The sequence below is a fragment of the Amaranthus tricolor genome, chromosome 11 (assembly GCF_026212465.1).
Source record: "Amaranthus tricolor cultivar Red isolate AtriRed21 chromosome 11, ASM2621246v1, whole genome shotgun sequence".
Taxonomy (NCBI): Eukaryota; Viridiplantae; Streptophyta; class Magnoliopsida; order Caryophyllales; family Amaranthaceae; genus Amaranthus; species Amaranthus tricolor.
Genome location: NC_080057.1, coordinates 962,940 through 980,146, shown reverse-complemented (window position 1 = coordinate 980,146; position 17,207 = coordinate 962,940). Strand labels below are relative to the sequence as shown.

General features: G+C 34.2%; 1 protein-coding gene across 1 annotated transcript; it reads left to right on the top strand.

Moving 5' to 3' along the window:
• Nucleotides 1-383: 383 nt before the first annotated feature.
• On the top strand, nt 384-2,356 carry LOC130827336 (protein FAF-like, chloroplastic). The gene is made up of 2 exons (XM_057693015.1): nt 384-537; nt 759-2,356. Exon 2 carries the CDS (start codon nt 818-820, stop codon nt 2,303-2,305), a length of 1,488 nt encoding a protein of 495 aa, XP_057548998.1. The 5' UTR covers nt 384-537; nt 759-817; the 3' UTR covers nt 2,306-2,356.
• Nucleotides 2,357-17,207: the final 14,851 nt, after the last annotated feature.

The window sequence follows — 17,207 nt, the reverse complement described above, 5'->3', positions numbered from 1 at the left end:
CAAACAAGATCCCATATGACTATGTTTTAACTTATAGATTAAGAGTAAAATACAAATTAAGAGTGATAAGTGAATAGTGCCAAAAAAAAATGGGACAATTCAGCTGAATAGGAGGTAGTATAATTTATTTTTTTTCTTTTCATTTAGATAATTAAACAAAGATAAAAGACAAAAGGACAAAAAATTAATTAATAAAAAATAAAATAATTTCCATGTTATACTACTCTACTAAAGATGGAATATGAAAATATAATTAAGATGCAATTTATACTCCAACAAAACTAAAGTGGAAAGGTGCAAACTTTTTGATGGTGGCGTATGTGGGACCTTTAATTCGACCTTTACTACTACTACAAATACCGCTTCCCCCCTCCCTCCTTCTTACTCACCTTCACACTTCACAACAAACCAAACTACAAACACTAAGAAAAAAAAAACAGAGAAAAATAGAAAAACAGAGCAAGAGAATTTATTTTTATTTTATAAAAAAATTAACAGAGTAATCTTTGTTGTTTCTTCATCAAATTGTACTAAAAGGTAAGAATTTCACTTCCCTATGATTGAAATTTATGTCCAATTATATGTTTAAACACTTGCATGTTTCTCAGTATGCTTTGTAACTTGATACTATTTTGTTATTTACTCAACAATACAGTTGGCTCTCTTTAATGCATAACAAAAAATAAATAAATAATTTTTTTTTTTATTTGGGTTTTTCTTATTCTAATCAAAAAAGCTATCTCTGTTTGTTTTTGCAGGAAATTTTATTTGAATTTTATCTCTCAATCTCTCTAAGAACATAAAAAGAGAGGGAGAGATGTCAGCAAGCTACAACAGTTGCCAAACAAGCCTCTATAAAATGAATGAAAATCATGATTTAATCCAAAACCCAGTTGAAAAACAGAGCATAGTTTCTATACTTAGCTCTGATTTCAACTTAACCCAGAACAACAATTCATGTTTCTCCATTAGAAGAACCTTATCATCCACTGATATGTCTTCCCCTAAATGGCTAGCAAACAATGGATTGTCATTGAAAAGGGTTCAATCTTCACAGCAATTACAAGTCTTGGGAGAATCAGATGGTCATCATCATGATCATGAACATGATAACAACAACAACAAAGGAGCTGCATTTGAGCAAATTTGGAGCTCAATTCAAGCTGATAAAAGGAGTTGGAATAGTATTCTATCTCCGTTAAATAATGACGGATCCGGATCTGGTGCTGATTCACTCACACCATATGTTCACCCCCTGACAAAGCGTTCAACAAGCTCACTCAGTGAGAAGAGTCTAGAGATATGTACTGAGAGTCTCGGGTCAGAAACCGGGTCTGATGGATTCTCTTACTCTTCATCCGAGGGTGAAGATCTGTCTGACAAAGAGCAAGATAAGGAGGAAACCATTAAAGAAGAATACAGTATTTCCATCAGGTGCAACAATGCAGAAATGGGTAGTTTTAAGTACAGTAGTACTAATAAGAGGTCGTCAATGATGGCCCCACCAAGCCGACCATCTTTCCCACCACCACTTCCATCATTATCTCACCGAGATGATGGATCTAACCTCCACATCAGGTCTCGCCGTCAAGACGGCCGCCTTGTGGTGGAGGCTGTTTCTGTCCCTAATAACAACTGTTTCCGGGCCCAACGACAAGATGGACGCCTTCTCCTTACTCTCGCTATAAATAACAATGGCGATGAGGATGCAAACAGTGTCGAGGAGGAAGAAAAAGAAACAACAGATGAGTCGTTGATCCTACAAAAACCATGTCCAACACTAACAATGAGCAAGCTAACAGTTTTAACCAAAACCCGAAATTATAACACAACCATAATCAAAACTCTCGACGAATACGAAGAAAAAGATGCAACTCATCATCAGGTGACGACGACAGTGACAGCAAAAAGTCTTCCGGCAACAATAAAGACGGCCACCGTGGCAACCGCCACAATGAACGCATATGAATATTACTGGCGCCGGAGTACGACAGCCATGGCTGTGCTCAAACCATTTGCAGGAAAGAATAATAATAAGAACATTATTTATGGTGCAGAATTGGGAAAAGATGATAAAAAAAAGAACAACAAGAAAATGATAATTGCCGCCCACAATAGAAAAGACAAAGAAGAAGAAGAAGACGAAGAAGAAGATGAAGAAGAAGTGGTGGTAGTGAAAGCTGGTGGAAGAAGAAGAGGATCAGAGGAAAAGGAAGAGTATCTTGTTCCTTTTATGTTTAAAGGTTGTAAACAACACAGGAAATCACTCTTCTTCTTTCAGCCTTATTGCATTGCTACCTCTTAATTGCATTTTCTCATCACTAATTTATCCACTTCTTACAATAATTAATCATTATTATGTTGTTAGTTTCTTAATTATATAATTAGTGTAATTGATTGGATGGTCTTTTTTCGAATTACATGTAATTTTTAAGATGATCCATCACTTGTTGATTTAGAATTTTAGGGTATTTTATATAATTCAAATAATTAATTGCCGAAAATCTTTGTAAAGAAGGAAGATTTAGATTTTACATGTTACTATTATTGATGACTATGAATTGGAAATGTATTATGAGTTTGTGATAGTAGTATCAGTATGTTTTATTAAATTTTATTCTCTAATATGTATGATTTGACGAGGATTGAACAAATATATATATGATTAAAAGTGAGATTAATTATACTTCTTTCTATTGCACTAAGCTTTTTTCTTTTATGATCCAACAAATCTTTGAGATCTTATTGCACAATCTTGGGAAGGTTTTATCTTTCATCCAATCCTACTTTCTCTATTCCAAAATATTTTATAACGTTTAATTTTTTACATTGTCTAATATAAAAGTTAATTGATCAATCATTAATATTTTTCATTAAGTATAATAAAAAAATTAAAAAATTTTAATATTAATAATTTTTAAATTGAGATAAATCAAAAAGATTTCACTTGATTATATTTTAAGTTATATATTAAAAAATAATTATAAATAAAAAATAATAAATAAATTGAGTATAATATTTTTAATGTTGAGTAATTTAGAACGATGTAATTTTATCCTATAAGAAAGAAAAATAAATGAGAAATTCATGTACAAGTGAACCATATGATGCTATATTTGGGAGCACCGAGATCTATAGTCTTTGATTCGGTGTTTTGGTCGTCTTAATTCCACTTGAGGATTATTTTTGAGACTGTGATGGCCGATGGATTTTTCTTTGCTTACAATCCAACCAAAATTGCATCTACTTATGATTAGAAAGTCTTCATATCCAAGTAATCTACTCAAAAATAATTTATAATTATAATAATGAAGATGAATATATTTATTTAACATTAATTAATTGAAAAAATTATCGTGAATAATCTTATTTATTGTCTATATGCAGTGAGTAATCCCTACTGTTAATTATTTCTAAATAATTCAACATTTGTATGCTTTTTGCTGATATCATTCTTTTCCACATTTTAATCGGCTACTATAGGGTACCTACGAGCCATTACACTCACTTTTTCTTCCTCCTTATGCTCATTAGTTTGTCTAACCCTACTCCTCTTGGGTGGTAGGTACTTAATAGTCGATTAAAATGTGGCAAGAGGTGCTATTAGCAAAAAATATACAAATGTTAGATTATTTAGAAATAATAAAAAAATTGGGATTATTCATAGCAAACGGGCATTATGTGAGATTATTTAAGACAAATTTTAATTTAATGAAACGCCAATGGTATCAAATCTTAATTATAAAACTTACTGTAGCTTTAAGGAAAGAAGACGTGGGCAGATAAATATTTTACAACTTAACAGTCAATTAAACGTTTTTAACCCATTAATATTTCTGTTGTTTTAAATACAACAATACAATGCTATTTATAAAACTTTTTTTAAGATTTGCTACTTCTCTCATTTCATAAAGTATATAAAATATCTCCCAAAATGTTATAGTATCAAAAAGGTTAAGCTTATAAGTAATCTTATTAGAAAATTAATTAGTTTGTTAAGTTGCCTAAAACATCTAGTGAGGTCCTTTAATTCAGTTTCTCCGCCACCAAAGCAATAAGCCTCGTCTTTTTGCATCATTTTTTACAAACGATGTTTATAGTACAATTTTTATTGTGTCGGAATTACTTTTTCGCCTTATAATGAATGGAATGTCTTTTTTAAATATTATGATATAATATGTCTTTTTCAAATGAAGCAAAAGAGAATACTTTTTAATACTTCTTTTATTGAAATTTAGGAATATCAAATATATATATATATATATATATATATATATATATATATATATATATATATATATATATATATAATATACTAGTTCTTTATTAAGATCATTTCACCATGAGAGGACTTCAATTGGATCAGCCCAAACTCTAACAAAAATTATTGTCCTATACAATTCAAATTTCAGTGTTTTTCAATGTTTTATTGCTAACTAGTATAAAAACTCGTGCAATGCACGATATTTTTTAATATAAATTCTTATAAAAATATTAGTTTTAAAATAATGATCTAATAACATATTATATTTATCTTATTCAAATATTTCCACTCAAATCTAATAACATATGCAACTTCATCCTCCAAAAAAAAAATCAAACAAATATTGATTATATAGGTTCTAAAACCAAATTTAAAAGTAACAAAATTTTTAATAATTCAGCATAATTTTTAAAAAAGTTATTAAATCTAATACTTTTTGCTTTTTATTATACTTGTTATATTTAACTATTTACGTAGTACAATGCATTATTTTGATCATTTTTATACGCATAACTAAAAGCTACAAACAGTTAATATCGTGAAAATATACGATCAGACAATTCAAATAAGATGCTAGATGGCTATATTTTTCTTACACATTAGTCGTAATATATAAAATAATCTTAAACAATACTTAGTACCAATAATTATAGTGTAGCAAGTATTTCAAAATAGGATAAGCAATAATATAATATCTTATACTTCAACCATATCTATTTAAGCTTAAGCAGACCATTAACTGATCTAAGATAGTTATATTAAATACTTTTATTAATATGAGCTTATTTAAAGTTTAATATATACTAGAACATATTCTTATGATCCATTAATATATAAATATTATAATAACTCATCTAACTATTTCCATTATAGTTAATCTGTATTCAGATAATTAATATAGCTAGTTGGTGGAAAACACGCGCTCCCAAAAAATTCTATTTAATTTAAAATTTTAATTTAAATTAAAATAATTAATCCTTAACGGTTTAAATAATTAATTAAATTGTAGGTTATGATCAAGTCAATTAAAAAGCCATTTTGCATCAATGAATTGTTCAATTGTATGGATCTGACTAAAAATTAGTCTTTTTCTACCTTATATTCTGAATCTGGTCATAAATGGCAAATTTGTGATGCATAGATCTTCTGATGAATATTTTTATAGTTAGGATGAAAATCACAGACAACTTTCAAAGTAACTAAAAAGATGTTATATTAGAGTTCGAACAATGTGTTTCAAACTCTAATATTGCCAAGATCGAATGTATGAGGTTTTGTGACAAACAAATTAAGCTATCAATGATATCGATGTTTGTAGGAGAAAGTAATGCAATAAAAAGACATTAAAATTTAACGAGGTTCACCCAACTTAGGCTACGTCCTCCGGTGTGTAGTATCTCTTATATTATCAAAAGAGTTCAAAGAACTCTCAATGGAGAATTACAATAGAGAAGAGACTTAGGCTAGTGTTTGGCTTCAGGTGTATTTTGTAGATGATTACAATGTGTGAATGATAGCTCTCTATTTATAGGAGAGATCTCACTAAGTAACATTAAGTACATTAAAACTATAAATAAATGATAATGAAACATCCCCAAGAACTTGAAGAGTCAAAAACAGCATCCTAGGAGCATCAGAGACATCGCTCGACCAAAGCAGAGGCTCGCTCGGTTGAGCGACCTGGTCGAGCGGGCTACATGAAGTTTCTGGTTACATTCTGTCTGCTCGCTGGACCCATTCTGAAGCTCGCTCGACCAATTCTGAAGCTCGCTCGATCGAGCGAGCTGGTCGAGCGGCACTTCAGTGAGCTTCTGACAATTGCTCGACTTTGCATTGTAGAGCATCTTGAATTAAACCTTTACACTTCTTTATTAAGTCCCATAACTCCCATGATTAACTCATTAATTCATATTATAATCATTATCATAAACCACAAATATTAAAAAAAACTTAATACACCCATTCATGACATACTTATGAGATTCCATCCCAAGAGTCATCACATGAATGAACCCATCAAATGTGCACTCAAGTCACACCATTCATAACAATCTCCACCTTGACTTGAGTTCACATAAGTCAATGGAATTCTCTAATTCACTCCAACATGGTATAACAACTTACACAACATCATACTCAAAAACAAAAAAACAAAAACAACACATGTGCATAAACATAGCACATGCACTAAACATGCCCTCAAAGGGCTCACAAGAGTATGAAATTTAATTACCAATCAAGTCCATACAACCCATAGACTCATTGGCGTATGTTGGAATTATTCTCAAACTTTCATTTCTAAAAAAAGTATCATCATCATTTTCATTTTTATGCTCGGTTGAAGTAGTGGAAACACAAGCCGGACTAATTAAGGTTGAACCCACAAGCATATACAAGCCATCATTAATGGATCCTTTCAAGAACAAATTAGGACCCTTGCCAACCTTCAAAACTCCACCTTCACCAATGCACCTAAAACCTTCTTTATCCAAAATACTATGGGAAATTAAGTTGCTATTCATACCTGAAACATGAAGGACTCCGGTCAATGTTCTTACAACACCATCAAACATGATAATTTTAACATCTCCAACACCAACTATCGGACAACTAGCCTCATTGCCCATAGTGACTTTTCTTCCATCAACCTTTTGATAAGTTGAGAAGAAACTAGAGTGAAAAGTTATGTGTCTTGAACATCCCGAATCCAAAATCCAAGAATCACCACCCTTATATTCACTAGTAATAACAAGAGCACCAACATCATATACTTCACCTTCAACATAGCTAGCTTCGGCGGAGATAGCTTTTGTGGACTTACTTTCATCAGATTGTTTGGCTTTTAATTTCCAACAATCTTTCTTGAGGTGGCCTTTCTTCTTACAAAAGTTGCAAGTCATGCTCCTTTTTGTTCCTACTCGACTTTTTAACAATTAAAGCATCATTGTAAACTTTAGACTCCTTTGAGCAAATTAAGAATCAATAAGGTCTTTTTGAGTCAAGGCCTTTCTAACATCCTCACTACTCAAGGTGTCTCTTCCATATAACAAGGTTTACCTAAAATGATTATATGAAGGCGGTAGTGAAACTAACAATAGAATAGCCAAATCTTCATCATCCACTTTTACATCAATATTTTGCAAATCCATAATTATTGAGTAAAATTCATCAAGGTGCGGTTTCATGGGCTTCCCTTCTTGCAATCTGAGATCATACAAACGACTCTTTAACAAAGGTCGATTGGTAACACTCTTTTCCATATAGAGTGATTCCAATTTTTCCCAAATGTCTTTTGAAGTTTCCTCCTTTACAACTTCTCTCAAAACTTCATTAGAGAGACAAAGTTGTATAGCGGAAAGAGCCTTTGCATCCGTTTCTTCCCATTTCACCTCACTTATGCCTTCGGGTTTCTTCTCCTCACCATCTAGTGCTTTATGCACTCCATTTTGTATCAAAATTGCTTTCATTTTGACTTACCATAAGCCAAAGTTCACACTCGTATCAAACTTCTCAATATCAAGTTTCATTGTAGCCATGTCGCACCAATATGACCTCTAAAACACGATAACAACAACTTGGCTCTGATACCAATTGAAAACGATACTATATTAGAGTTTGAACAATGTGTTTCAAACTCCAATATTGCCAAGATCGAATGTATGAGGTTTTGTGACAAACAAATTAAGCTATCAATGATATCGATGTTTGTAGGAAAAAGTAATGCAATAAAACGACACAAAAATTTAACGAGGTTCACCCAACTTAGGCTACGTCCTCCGGTGTGTAGTATCTCTTATACTATCAAAGGAGTTCAAAGAACTCTCAAATATAGAGAATTACAGTAGAGAAGAGAATTAGGTTAGTGTTTGGCTTGGGGTGTGTTTTGTGGATGATTACAATGTGTGAATGATAGCTCTCTATTTATAGGAGAGATCTCACTAAGTAACATTAAGTACATTAAAACTATGAATAAATGATAATGAAACATCCCTAAGAACTTGAAGAGTCAAAAATAGCATCCTAGGAGCATTAGAGACATCGCTTAACCAAAGCAAAAATTTATGTTTGCTATGCTTCTCTTGTAATAATTCTGAACTTGAGCTTATGCCTGGCTCTCTTAAATAAGAAGAAACCACTCATAACTTTCCAGAATGATAATGTAACACCGACGGTCCCGAGGGTCCTTAAGACCTATAAAAGAAGAAAGAAAACAGAAGGGCTAGTGGGTTAGTTGGGTTTATTAGGAATATTTGTAATTAGTTTTCTGTTTTGAGTTCATATTTTTGTATGCTTATGCCATCTTGTATGAGACATGAGCAGTTCTTGGCTGGTGAATAAAAAGTTGAAGGCAAGGAGTTTTCTCAACACTTGAAGTTGAGAGGGAGTTTGCACAGCACTCGAAGCAGTGCTTCAATCATTGTGTCTTGTGATTTCTATATGTTTTTTTTTGAATTCTTGAAGGCAAGGTTGTCTCAATAGGTATCAGAGCGGTTCTTTCTGCCATGGCAATGGGAAACGAATGAGCAAGAAAAGATGGAGAAGACAGAACAAGAATTGAAGAGGTTATCATTCGCCATTAAAGAAATAAACAAGAAACAAGACAAGACTGACCAGGTATTGGTAGCCTTGTTGGATGGGCAGGCGAAAATTCTTCAAATGGGGTCGAAAACAGAGGACAATCAAAGGAGGCAGCCACCCATTCGAATTCCAGATCAAGAAGAGACAAATCTTGAATGGGTTTGTCATAAGGGAAGTAATGATAGACGAATACACAGTAATGAAAAGCGTGGGTATGGTGATGAGAGACGTGGACGTTGTGATGGAGAGTGTTATGAGGAATCAAATTGGAAGGCTAGGAGATTGGAGTTGCCATCATTCAATGGGCAAGATGTGGATGATTGGATTTTAAAGGCGGAAAAATATTTTTCGTATTATGAACTTAGCAAAAAACAGAAAAATGGAGGTTTCAGTGGTGTGTTTGGAAGGAGAAGCAATGATGTGGTATAAACAAACGAATCTAAAGATTACCAGTGAGGCGTTGGGAGGAATTAAAAAACTTGATTTTGGAGCGATTTCGTCCATATGAAGATGGAGATTTGTATGAACAATGGATGTCGGTGGAGCAAACGGGTAGTGTAGCCGATTACCGAAGGGAAATTGTTACAAGACTCAATTATGTGAATTTGGTGGACGAACTAGTGTTAATCGGAGCTTTCTTGAGAGGATTATGTGAAGAGGTAAAGGTAGAATTAAAACTCATGGGTCCTACTACCTTGGATCAAGCCATGGATTGGGCCGAACGTATTGATCGGAAGTTAGAGTGTCAATCTTGGTTGGGAAGAAGGCAAGTGCAGCAGCGAAATTATTCCCTTACTCACTACAATTAAGTCTTTGCAAAAATATCCAAATCAGCCCCAAATTATTCGAAATTCCCCAAATTGGCGAAACCCTAACCCTAACCCTAATTCCAAAATTAATCCCACACCCCACCTTCCACGACAGAATCAGCCGACCCACCATAACCTAAACCCTAGGCCACCCCTATAAAACCCAAACCCACTTAGAAACCGGCCACTTCAGACTAGTTCTGCTGGCAGTAACATGGGGAATGAGCACCCCTTGACAAATTTTGAACACAGTGACCGCAGGAGGAAGGGTCTTTGATTTAAATGCGATGAGAAATGGTTTGTTAATCATATGTGTAGTCGCAAGGAAATGTCGGTGCTAATTGGAGTAGCAGATGAGGAACCCACGGCTAAAATGGGTTTGTTTGTTGAGCATTTAGAGGAGGAGCAGAGATTGAACCGTTGGGAATTTCTTTAAATTCGATAGTCAGGATTACTAATCCAAAGACTATGAAAATGTTGGGCACTATTAATTCTACAGAATTGATAGTCATGATTGACCCCGGGGCTACTAATAATTTTATTTCCATTCAAGCTATTAAAAAATTAAGCCTCAATTGTGAAGAAAGTGAAAAATTTGGGGTCATGCTCGGGAATGGTGAAGAAATATTAAGGCAAGGAGTATGTAGACAAGTGGCATTACGACTTCAAGAATTAAGCATTGTGCAAGATTATTTTGCTCTGGAATTGGGAATATCTAATGTGATCCTTGGAGTTCAATGGCTCGAAACTTTGGGTCCCGTAACTACTAATTGGAAGACTCAAGCAATGCAATTTGCTTGGCAAGGCCGTAATGTGATATTATTGGGTGATCCTACACTAAAGAGGTCAAAAATATCTTTGAATGCCATGCTCAAGGTTTTAAAGAAATAAGGGCGTGGCATACTAGTGGAATTGAATGGAGTTGAGGGAAGTTTAAAGGATGCGGAGATGCCCGCTGATTTGCGGGTTCTCTTTGAAAGTTATGAGGATATTTTTCAACCCTTGACACAATTACCTACTCAGATTGAACACGATCATTCGATTACACTCAAGGAAGGCACGGATCCCATTAATGTTAGGCCTTACCGTTACCCACATAGTCAAAAAAATGAGATCGAAAGGTTAGTTCAAGACATGCTTAAAGCAGGAATCATACAATCTTCAATTAGTCCATTCTCTAGTCCAGTTATCCTAGTGAAGAAGAAGGATGGTTACTGGAGATTCTATGTTGATTATAGAGCTTTGAACACACTACCGTTCAATACCCCATTCCCATGATCGATGAGCTTGTAGATGAGTAGCATGGTGCAACAATGTTTACGAAGTTGGATCTCAAGTCGGGTTATCATCAAATCGATTGAGGACTAAAGATGTGCATAAAACGGCTTTTAGAACTTATGAAGGCCATTATGAAAATTTGGTCATGCCTTTAGGTTTGAGAAATGCTCCGTCCACTTTTCAAGCTTTGATGCATGAGGTATTTCGTCCATATATGAGGAAATTTGTTTTGGTATTCTTTGATGATATTCTCATTTATAGCAGGAATCGTGAAGACCACCTGGGCCATGTAGCTCGAGTGTTCCAATGTCTTCACAAGCATTCTTTGGTAGTTAACCAGGGTAAATGTGACTTTGGGGTTTATAAGGTAGCCTACTTGGGACATGTAATTTCGGCAGCGGGGGTTTCAGTCGATGAGGAGAAGATATCTGCTATGCTTTCATGGCCATCCCCAAAGAATTTAAAAGAGCTACGGGGATTCCTTGGTTTGACAGGATACTACCGAATGTTTGTTAAGGGGTATGCACAATTGACTAGAGTCCTAACCAACCAACTTTGAAAGGATTCTTTTGCTTGGAATGAGGAAGCCGAACGGGCTTTTCAATATTTGAAGATAATGATGACTAAGGTTCCCGTGCTTGCAATGCCAAATTTTGAGATGACGTTCATAGTCGAGACTGATGCTTCCCAATATGGTTTAGGGGTTGTTCTAATGCAGGTTCGACATCCCATTACATATTATAGTAAGACCTTGGGGATCCGGGCTCTAACTAAGTCCAATTATGAAAAAGAGCTTACGGCAATAGTGTTTGCCGTCTTGAAATGGAAACACTACCTTTTAGGATGCCGATTCATGGTAAAAACAGATCAATATAGCTTGAAGCATTTGTTAGAACAAAGAGAGGTACACGGGGACTACCAAAAGTGGTTGTTGAAATTGATGGGTTTTGACTTTTTGATCGAGTACAATCCATGATCTAATAACGTAGTGGCAGATACTTTATCTAGGGTCACTTATGGTTATATGGAGTTGGGCACATTGTTCAGTACACATGGAATTGATTGGGACATGCTTCAAGAAGAGGTTAAAAAAGATATGTCTTTGGTTCGTATCTTATTTATATCACAAAAAGAGTTGTAATAATTTAAAATAGTAAATCAAACTCTTTTATTATTATTATTATTATTATTATATGATAGTGGTCGAATGGCCTATGAGTGTTTTGGACCCTTTTCACATAAAAAGAACGACTTAATTTAATTTATCATACTAAATCCTAGATTTAAATAATTAACATAACCACTTACAAAATAAAACTTTACGCAATAACATAGAAATTTACTATAACTTTAAAGATGAACTTAAATCTCAAAATAAAGTATAATAACAATATTCTTAATATAATCATACTTAGTAAAATACATTTATAAAATAACTTACTACCTTGTAAACTAGTTTGAAGGCAAACATAAACATATTAATAAAAATTTTAACATAAAAAAATAATAACATTCCTAATGTAACACTTAACTCATAAACATACACTAGTGGAAAAAACCTCGTTTGCTGCGGTTTTTTTGCCATTATTTGCTGCGGTTTTGGCCCCCAGCAATAGTGATAGCAGCAAATGTCCTACTTTAAATGCTGCGGTTCAAAACCGCAGCAAATAAGGGCATTATTTGCTGCGGTCATGGGCTAAAACCGCAGCAAATAATGGGTGTTATTTGCTGCGGTCAGGGGGAAAAACCGCAGCAATAAGTGTGGCATTATTTGCTGCGGTCAGGCCTAAAACCGCAGCAATAAGTCTCTTTTTTTTTTTTTCTTTTTCCGTTTAATCCTTATAGTAATGCAATAATATTACAATGTAATAACAGTGATTAATCCAATGATAATCACAGATAATCAACGTTAATCTCTTTGTAATAATAAACTCTCGCTCGTATATATATATAATATAATATGTACGTACATATATATATATATATACATTAAATAAACTATAAAAAATAATCAATACTAATTACAATTTATCAAGGACAAATATTAGCAAGATACACGACAATCTTGTCTTTTAATTCGCGCATCTCTTCACTTCTCAAAGCGCGTGTTTCCCTCGGAATGTCGTTTAAAACCTATATTACAATATTAAAATAAAAGCTATTAATATAGAAACATTATGTTTTACCAATAATATATTTAATTAAGAACGTAACAAATACTTACGGCATCTATATTTTCGACTCCAAATTCCTTCACGGAATTTATAATATCGTCCATAAACTTCAGCGCGTAGTAGACGCAGTCAACGGAAGACGGAGGTTGTTGAAAGCGCTAAGAGAAAATAGAAGTTAGTGTCAAAAACGGTTAAAAACGCATAAAATCGCAACTTAACACATAAATTCTAGAATATGACCATGATTTTCAATTCTAACAACTTCTACCCAATAATATATACCAAATAGTGTTGTGTGCCAAGTTTCGTGCAAAACAAACAAAGTTTGAGCTACTTTACGCGCGGAATTGACAAAAACGCTTAAAAACGCATAAAATCGCAACTTAACTTCTAATTTCTAGCATATGACTATTATTATCAATTCTAACCATTTCAACACAATAATATATGCCAAATAGTGTTGTGTGCCACGTTTCGTGCATAACAAACCAAGTTTGAGTACTTTACGCGCGAAATTGACAAAAACGCTTAAAAACGCATAAAATCGCAACTTAACTTCTAATTTCTAGCATATGACTGTTATTATCAATTCTAACCATTTCAACACATTAATATATGCCAAATAGTGTTGTGTGCCAAGTTTCGTGCATAACAAACCATGTTTGACCTACTTTACGCGCGAAATTGATAAAAACGCTTAAAAACCCATAAAATCGCAACTTAACTTCTAATTTCTAGCATATGACTATTATTATCAAGTATAACCATTTCAACACAATAATATATGCCAAATAGTGTTGTGTGCCAAGTTTCGTGCATAACAAACCATGTTTGACCTACTTTACGCGCGAAATTGACAAAAACGCTTAAAAACGCATAAAATCGCAACTTAACTTCTAACTTCTAGCATATGACTATTATTATCAAGTATAACCATTTCAACACAATAATATATGCCAAATAGTGTTGTGTGCCAAGTTTCGTGCATAACAAACAGTGTTTGACCTACTTTACGCGCGAAATTGACAAATAAAAACGCGAAATTGACAGCATCAAACTAGTGACCAGACCACCTTGCACGACACGTGGAGACCAAACCTATGCATCCAGGACCTAGGCTAAAGTGGAAATGGAATCTTGGTACTTGAATATAGCTATCAAGGTCCTAAAACCATTCTAATAATCCCCGTTGACTCCTAGAAGCTGAGCCAAAGGAGGGCTGGTCGACAGTTTGCTAGATCAGAATTTTGTTTAAGTTTTTATGGTTGTTTCGTGTTCTTTTCATGATCATTTGTAGTTTTTGACTGTATCATTAATCAAAGCTTACGCACAACATTAATCCTTGCATAACCAAGGCCTTAATCAGCCCCGGTTTCGCATCAAAACTAAGTTTGAGTACTTTACGCGCGAAATTGACAAAAACGCTTAAAAACGTATAAAATCGCAACTTAACTTCTAATTTCTAGCATATGACTATTATTATCAAATCTAACCATTTCAACACAATAATATATGCCAAATAGTGTTGTGTGCCAAGTTTCGTGCATAACAAACCATGTTTGACCTACTTTACGCGCGAAATTGACAAAAACGCTTAAAAACCCATAAAATCGCAACTTAACTTCTAATTTCTAGCATATGACTATTATTATCAAGTATAACCATTTCAACACAATAATATATGCCAAATAGTGTTGTGTGCCAAGTTTCGTGCTTAACAAACCATGTTTGACCATTTTTACGCGCGAAATTGACAAAAACGCTTAAAAACCCATAAAATCGCAACTTAACTTCTAATTTCTAGCATATGTCTATTATTATCAAGTATAACCATTTCAACACAATAATATATGCCAAATAGTGTTGTGTGCCATGTTTCGTGCATAACAAACCATGTTTGACCTACTTTACGCGCGAAATTGACAAAAACGCTTAAAAACCCATAAAATCGCAACTTAACTTCTAATTTCTAGCATATGACTATTATTATCAAGTATAACCATTTCAACACAATAATATATGCCAAATAGTGTTGTGTGCCAAGTTTCGTGCATAACAAACCATGTTTGACCTACTTTACGCGCGAAATTGACAAAAACGCTTAAAAACCCATAAAATCGAATTTGTGTACCTTTCTTGCTATCCATTTTGGAAATGTGGCTCTGGATGTAGATCCCATTTGTCCACGCACTCTTTTCATTGCACTGAAACGCATGGGAAAAGTAATACCATTTATATATATATATATATATATATATATATATATATATATATATATATATATATATATATATATATATATATATATATATATATATATATATATATATATATATATATATATATATATATATATATATATATATATATATATATATATATATATATATATATATATATATATATATATATATATATAACACTTAATTAAATCAAATTGGTAAAATAATTAATATTACGTACGCATTCAACAATGCTTTGAATCTTGTGTTGCGAGGTGGGCTGTTAGGTTTTTGTAATGAGTCGAAGACGTGCACAGTGTTCGTTAAAGGACATATGATCAAAAGTATCCAATGCAAACTACAAACACAAATTTTAAATCAACAAATTAGAGATTAGGTGACTTTAAAAATCAAAAGATAAGTTCAATTTCAAAAATAAAACTTACTCTTCCCAATATGGAGCCAGAATGAATGTGTGTTTAGATGCAAGGGAATTAGTCAAAGCAGTCTCAATGTATGCTCTGACGACATCTGGATCATTTCTACATTTACTACCCGAAATCGTCTCCAGACAAAACCATCCAATTTTTATTGGAGGTTCGCAAGAATTTACCTCCTCGTAAACCGCACTAAACTCACAAATAAGAGAATTTTGTTAGTAATTCGGTCATTAAAACAATTAAACAATGCCTAACTTGTAAGATAATGAACATCACCTCATGTAGACATGGAAAAGAGCTACGTTTAGCATCTCTCCTCTCAAAAATTGCCCGATGTCACTAGGACCAATAATTACATACGGGTCTTCTGAAAAGCAGTATTGCTCCTTCAGCAGGGGGCAATATGATTGGGTCCTCCTCACTTATGCGAGATGCACAATAATGCAGCCATTTGCAACCTTGAGAGAGATCTTTTAGCTCCTCATCAGTCAAAATTGGAGTGCTTGGCAATGACTTTGACCCAGTCGACACCTTTGCTGTGGAACCGACCTCTCTACAAGATCCCTTTGGACTCTTTTGCTATTTCAATTTATACAATTAAATTAGTGTGAGCATGCAATTAAAAAAATAAAAATAAATAAGGTACAAATGATTCTTACCATGTTAGTGAATCGGACCCAAGCATATGGCCATGTGACGAAACTACCTAGGGCGTCTGATAGTTTCTCAAGGCTCCATGCTGGCATTGGAATTGGGAGTGAGAAATTTTCAAATCCCTTTACAATAGTCTCCACGGCCACACTGATGTGGCCACTTGTAACAGACATTGAATGCACTGTTTGGCCCTCTTTATTTGGCTGTGCCATACCATATGCAACCTCAGTTAAGTCGCCATCACTAGCAACACCTAACTGAGGCAGCAAAAGAGAACAAGGAGTCGCCTCCTGAAAATTGTGTCGTTTAGTATAATAAGCATCATAATAAAATTTTAATTACGCGTTGCAATTTAAATTAATAAGTGTTTATATATTTAAAAACTATGTACCTGTAGCACTGGCTCCAGAGTTGGCTCCGGATTTTGAGCAACGAAGTTTATGTTTTCCCCTTCAGGGGTATTAGTAAAGAGCTGGGGTGCTACGGGGGTAATGGGCTCGGGTGTTGGCTCGACCAAAGCGTTAGAATCCCCATGTTGACTTCCCTGATCCTCGACAATCAGGTTTGCCAAGTCCACAATGGGTGCACCCATCTTTTGCAACACGGTGGCCACCTTCGCGAGAACGTCCTTCGTAATCTCCGCTCGGAGGGTTGCTGCTTCTTCCCGCAGTGCCGTTCGGGATTGAGTAGCAACACACTCCTTGCCGAATGCCTTCTGTAACCCCACGCGGACGCCTCCTTTTCCGACTACCCGCCCACTGTGGTCTTTCCCTAAGACCATATGCAAT